Below are 6,238 nucleotides of genomic sequence, written 5' to 3'. Positions count from 1 at the left end.
TTGACACGTCACCCACCGAACACGTCAGCGTTACCTGGAGAGTCTGCTTAAGAACCCCTGGTCTGGCTGTCTCACCGACGACCCTTCAGGAAGCTTGTCCTCGCTGGTCCTTGGTGAAAAGGTGTCTTTCAGGTGACTGTTTAGTCCGCTTAAGCCCGGCTAGAGAGATTCCAGCTGTGGTTCGGTCGTCTTTCAAAATAAAAGTCTCCCCCAGGGAGTTGAAAAACACTTTAAAGAGACGTGTGTCTCTTAGGTGGACATGAAGGCGGCTTGCCTCTTGTCCCTGGGGCTTCAGGTCGACTCCAATTGGCATTTGAGTCAAACCTGCGGCCCGGCTTTTCTCCGGAGAGAACAGCTTCGTCCTGCTGCGTTCGCGTCAGGATGAAAACTCTGCCTGTCTCAAGGCGTCCGTCTGTTAGTGAGTCAGAGTTGACTTAGATAAAGAAAGGAAAAGAAGATGAGTGTTGCCAGTGAAGCCGTGAAGGCCATCCCTCTGCTGTTTAAACAGACATTATAATATCTTCTCTGCTCCTTTTTGCTGGGCTGTAAAAGAAACCACTGTGAACATTTATCATGATTAATTAACACTCTGTTTAAATAATCAGTCTGAACCTGTGTCCAGATAAATGCAAGATTTTCTTAAGAAAACTCAAATTAAATTACTGATGTTTCAGTAAAATAAAAACAGTGATTTATAAAAACACAATGAAAATGAAAAACATGGTGATGATTTTCTGTGCTTCATTAGTCTATTTTAGGCACGATAAAATAATAGAAGTGATTCTATATTCTTTGTGACAGTCATTATTATGATTAACAAATGCTTAAACATTCTGAATCYTGAAATGACCCATCATGGCCTAAAATAAGAGTTCAGCGGTCCTGCCAGTTCTCAGGCCTGTGCGAGACCTGCTATGTAGGCAGTAACTCCTGTTTCTTCACTCGAGGTGACCCCTACTGAAAGGTGGGTGGGATAATAGTTTGGAGTTGTAAAAATAGAAAGGAAGAAGACATTTTATTTCATATTAGACTTGGACACACAAGAATAAATAGCACATTGCATATTATTGGAAAACATGAAAGTGGAAACTGTGATTATTGTGCACAGTCAGAGACAGTGGAGCATGTGATCATGTATTGTAATAAATATAAATATCAGAGGAAAATATTAAAGAACAAGATTTTACAACAAAAGCTCCCATTTTCAATTAGGGAAATAATGAATGGAAGTTCTGTAGAAATTGTTTTCAAGGCTTTAGTTAGTTTCTTAAAAACCACAGGTTTTTTTGGTTAGGATTAAGAGTGTTTTTTTTATTTATTTTTTTATTTTTATTTTTTTTCCTTTTGGGAGCCTTCTGGCCCACACTCTATTCCGTAAGGTGGCAGTAATGCACCTAAACGTTGTTTGCCAACCGCCGTTAAACAACAATAGAAGAAGAAGAAGAAGAAGAAGAGTGGTTTTATTAAGTTGGTTTGTCGTCCGCCAATAAAATTTAAAAGAAGACGAAGAAGAAGAGTGGTTTTAAAGGCTGAGCACTTTAAAACCACTCTAAAACCTCTGCCTTTTTTATGGGACCAATGTCTCTGTATTGTTGTTGTGGTGCAATACACTAGTATATGGCAGTTCTTGCATGTCATCTGCTCATGTAGTGTTTACTATTAGGCTGGCCTGGGACAACCCTCCTCCCTGTGAGTTTTGTAAAATCTCTTAATAAAGACACCTCAAGTCCAGACACGAGATCTGCATCCTCAGTCCTGTGTGTTTTCATTACCCTGTTGTTGGACCTACGACTGAGACAAAGCTTTTAGACACTAAACAGCACAGAATGCCTTGATAGTCTTGAGATTCCCTTCTACCCTGCACAGAATCAGAACACCTTGTGCCAGATGTATCAAAGCATCTCCAGAACATGACCAAGCCTCCTCCACATTTGCGCATGAACATAGTTAATGTGATGCTAAAATGTTTTGTCTTGTTTGTCGAAAAGACATTCTCCTAGAAACTTTGTGTCCTGTTAATGTGCATTTTGGCAAATATCAGTGCTGCATGTTTAGAAATTGCTTTCATCAGTGGTGTCCTCCTCAGTCCCCATGAAGTCCACTTTGACTCAGACAGTGACAAATGGTGCAATCGGACACTAATCACCTCAGAGTTCACCTTTAATGTTTTTGGAAGTTCTTCTGGCCTCTTTTGTTATCATTTGTATTATCTGTCTCTTGATTTCATCCAGGGAGGTTGGCTACATTTCAATGAACATCTGACTAAAACAGGCAGCTGTAGTTATAGGAACATCAAGCTGTTTAGAGATGGTATAATAGCCCTTAGCTTTAACATGATTGTCAATACACTTTCTAAACTCCTGAGACAACTCTCTCCTGCTCTGTGGTCTGTTCAGCATGTTACACACTGGCCTTTCATTTTGAGGTCACATGATGAGCTGAAAAAAAACAGCACTATTTTCAATATTTTTATTTAAAACACCAACCGACTGATTACAAGATTGAAGACACCTGTGAGGCTAATTACAGGACATACCTTGATTTAACTAGGTTCTGTGGTCTTATTAATTTCAGTCTTTTCTATTCTTTTTTTCAGTGTTTGTGTCGAGATCAGCTAAATTAGTTTGATTTTAAGAAAATGGTGGCAAACAGATGTTCGAAAGCAATGACTGTTTTGCACCAATTGATTTTTAATTTTTTTTTAAAAGTGTGCAAAAATGTACTGATTTTTTAAATATTTCCCAGATAGCAAATTCAATGTTGAATTATTGTCAAAAAAGCTGATTTTAGTTTTCAATGGTTGACGACTGATTGTGAACCAACCATCAAAAAAATCATCTAATTCTAGCCAAATAACCAATGTTGAATATATGTTATTGAATCAATGCTGTCAAATTTTCTTAAGAAGAGAAGAAGAACTCTGTGAGCTTGATTCATTCTGGACTTTACTATTTGACTCATTAGCGCAACTAGTGTTTGAACAAGGACCTGCATCCACCATCCTTCCCAGGTAAAGGACTGATGAGTGAAAGGACAGGGGCACTTCAGGGGGCCAATCAGATTTCAGCTGGGCCCAACGCCCCTGTGGCCCCGCCCCTGGCATCCTTATCCCATAGAGAGGATTTATTAGATATTGATCATTTCATTTCTGAAAGGAAGAATCAAGCCTTGAATTGGGGCTTCATCTGAAACTGTCTGCTTTGACTCTAGAGTCCCATCATTGGTTGTGAGGTCTAAGAACAAGCAGAAGCTGGGGGCAATAATGGGCAGTAACAGGAAACAAAACCAAGGAAACAGAAATCCAGCTAACAGAAACGTCTCCAAGCTTTAATGTAATAAATATAAATTACATACAAAGATATTATGCTGGAATATGTGATGCTGTCTTAACACGATATATAATACCAAAACAATGTGCAGTTTTTGTTGCAACACACTTTCTTTCAGACACCCAAAAACTACAAACAAATGTGAAATATACTTTTATGCACTTTAGTGAACAAACATGGTTTATAAATGAACACTTAACTCAGTGATGATAGGGCTGTTACTGTTGGAGTCTAGTTGGTGAACTGCATTCATAATCGAGTTTTCAAAATGTCTTTAAATTTTTTTTGATAGTTCAATTTCTTTGTGTAAAGAGACGTGAGACAGTGTATCAGTGATTACGTCATTTTGACTGAGGACAATGTACAAGACATGATGTCAGAGGGATGACGTCAGCAGAGTGTGAGGAAAGTTGGGAGGTTCCTAAATGGCTCCTGTAATGTTGTGTTTTCTTTGCCTCCTGGCTACACTTTCTCTGTAGATGAGTCGGGCAACTGGTGAGAAGGCGCTGGTTCTTCAAAAACATCATCTTCCATACTTTCCTCGATGGGCTTCATTTTACTGGACAACTTGGTCTCAAGGGATTTTTCTAGAGAGACAAACAGAAAAACATAGAAATATTTAGCAACGAATGGCTAAAGTACAAATTATTCATGCACTCGGGGTTTAAAAAATTCAAAGTCCGGACTCGATCAAAATAAGTGTACACATTTCACAAAGATGAGAGAAAATTTCTGGGAAAAAAGGCAGTTTTCAGGAGTTATTCTGGACCACTGAAAGAGACGGTCATCCACTGTGTCAGTACAGAGAAATGCTTCAATTAACATACATTGTGATGAATGAGTGCATAATGTGAAACCAGAAAGCTCCATGTGTGTGCGTTTTTTTAATGAAACTCATTCGTTTCTTAATCACACTTCTTAGTGGATGTGAAGCTTCTATGAAATAAAAGTATTTTTTGAATCAACACTCCACGTCAGGTGATGAAAAATTAGGCCCCATCAGAAGATGTGTGATGATGTAAGTCTGTCATGTGAGCAGTACCCTAGGTGTTTTATCAAGCTGAGCCCCCACTACCCCTTTCCCCCTAAGCTGCTGCACTCCACACCTCTGCTTATTTTCCCTGAAAAAGTGAAGAAAACAATTAAGATATTGCAAAAAAAAAAAAACTAAAGACAACTCATTCTGCAACGTCGTTCTAATCGTTCGTTGTATTTTCCCCTCCTTATTCCCGCCCGCTCTCTTCTCTATCATTTCAAGAATATTTTCTTCTCATTCCACGGGCTGCTTCAATCAAACGCTAATAATGCTGATTTATTTCTCCTTCTCTCCTGATGTCTTCCTGCTCTGACAAAGGTCAACACTTCTGAAGTAAGATTCTAAACAATATAAAAAATCCCTGTTTTTCCTCACTCTCTCTCTCCAACTCCTTTTTTTCCGATTCTCCTGTAATGCATTAGAATTTCACTGAAAAACGTTAGTCTGTATCTAAAATAAATCTTTCTTTTCTTTGTTCAGCTCCCTCTTCTTCCCTCCTATTCCACAGTGATGACATTAAGAAGAACTGCAATCATAATGGAAATTTATATTCTCTTCTTTGTGTCTGTTTTCTCCGTTCTCTTCTTTGTCTTTCAATTTTCCTTCTTTTTGTCATTTCAGTAGCGTGACTGCATGTTTGTCAAAACACTTTGTGTAAAATGTTGTATGATAAATACCCCTACAATATTTTGATTACATGTCCCGTATTAAGTGTTTATTATTGCGATGTAACAGTGTTTATGTTCAGAACCCTTTACCCCGGATTTACATTACTTGCGTTCCGTCTCCGCTCCGCTCCGTTTCGACAGACGTGCAGGAAGCAGATTGCACGATAAATTCAGTGATAAATGTGGAAGTCACAGCAAAAAATAATTCTGTCAAAGATGAACTCCAAACACAGCTGAAAACATTGATATAAAGGCTTTTGGTATAGTTGAAACTGTCTCGCTGTTGACTTTCTGAAACTTTTAATTTCAAAATAAAATCCACGTGTATCGTGTGTGTACACATAGCTTCATGCTACATGTTTCCATCTGCTTCCCAAACAGCACGATACATTCTGACAGCATTTGTGTAGAAATATATCCGTATATTTATTAATATAGCTGCAATTTCGACATTATTCCGACAAATTATTCTGCCGAATAGTGTCTTATTTTGAAAATACGGATGTTGTGTTCGTTTCTTTTCCTGTTGGTGCGACATAATCTTTAAAAATTAACTGGCGCTGCTCCGTCGTCCGGCAAAAATAGGATCTGTTCAAATTTTGACGGATCGCTGTCCGCTCACCGCCGCCCTGCGCAGCGAGTATAAACACTCTCGTTGATTATAATGGGTGCGTATTTGCTGCGGAGGTCGGACCAGAGCGGAGCGGAGACGGAACGCAAGTAATGAAAATTAAGGGTTTTGTCATTCACACACAACATCAAGATGCAGTGCAGAACGAAATTTGCAGTTTAGAACATCCGTCTGGAGAAACACACACATGACAAACATGGGGTACGAATCGCAACTTAGTGCGCTACCTTTGCAGTTTAGAATACACACACAATAGGAAGGGTGAGTTTAAAAAAGAGCTTCGATCCTGTGTTTTATACAGAAAACACACAAACATACGCTCAAAAAATTACTCTGCGACAGTGCAGTTAGCTAAGGAGGGGAGGTGGGTGGGGGGTCAGAACACATGGAATAGGGAAGGGTTCAGCGGAACCAGTGACATCCAGGGCAGAACTCCATGTTGGAACCAATCAGACCTCAAGAGTCCAAACCAGATGTTATCAGTCAAAGCACAAGTCATTAGAGTTCAGTTCTCTGTCTCCACCCAACGCGGCCTTCAGGCCGATCTAAGCACGGATGGAACAGGGGATGGGGA

General features: G+C 39.4%; 1 protein-coding gene across 1 annotated transcript in view; it reads right to left on the bottom strand.

The window, feature by feature from the left end:
- Window positions 1-3,300: 3,300 nt before the first annotated feature.
- The window catches only part of popdc1 (popeye domain cAMP effector 1), a gene marked incomplete at its 5' end in the record, with an annotated part of 12,544 nt that continues 9,606 nt past the window's right edge, over window positions 3,301-6,238 (bottom strand). Inside the window, 1 exon segment of the mRNA XM_014021759.1 lies at window positions 3,301-3,916. Within this exon segment, the coding sequence (XP_013877213.1) occupies window positions 3,792-3,916 (125 nt within the window).

Source organism: Austrofundulus limnaeus, unplaced genomic scaffold (genome assembly GCF_001266775.1).
Source record: "Austrofundulus limnaeus strain Quisiro unplaced genomic scaffold, Austrofundulus_limnaeus-1.0 Scaffold304, whole genome shotgun sequence".
Classification (NCBI taxonomy): domain Eukaryota; kingdom Metazoa; phylum Chordata; class Actinopteri; order Cyprinodontiformes; family Rivulidae; genus Austrofundulus; species Austrofundulus limnaeus.
The sequence above is the reverse complement of the archived record's forward strand: the minus strand, read 5'-3'. Positions and strand labels throughout refer to the sequence as shown.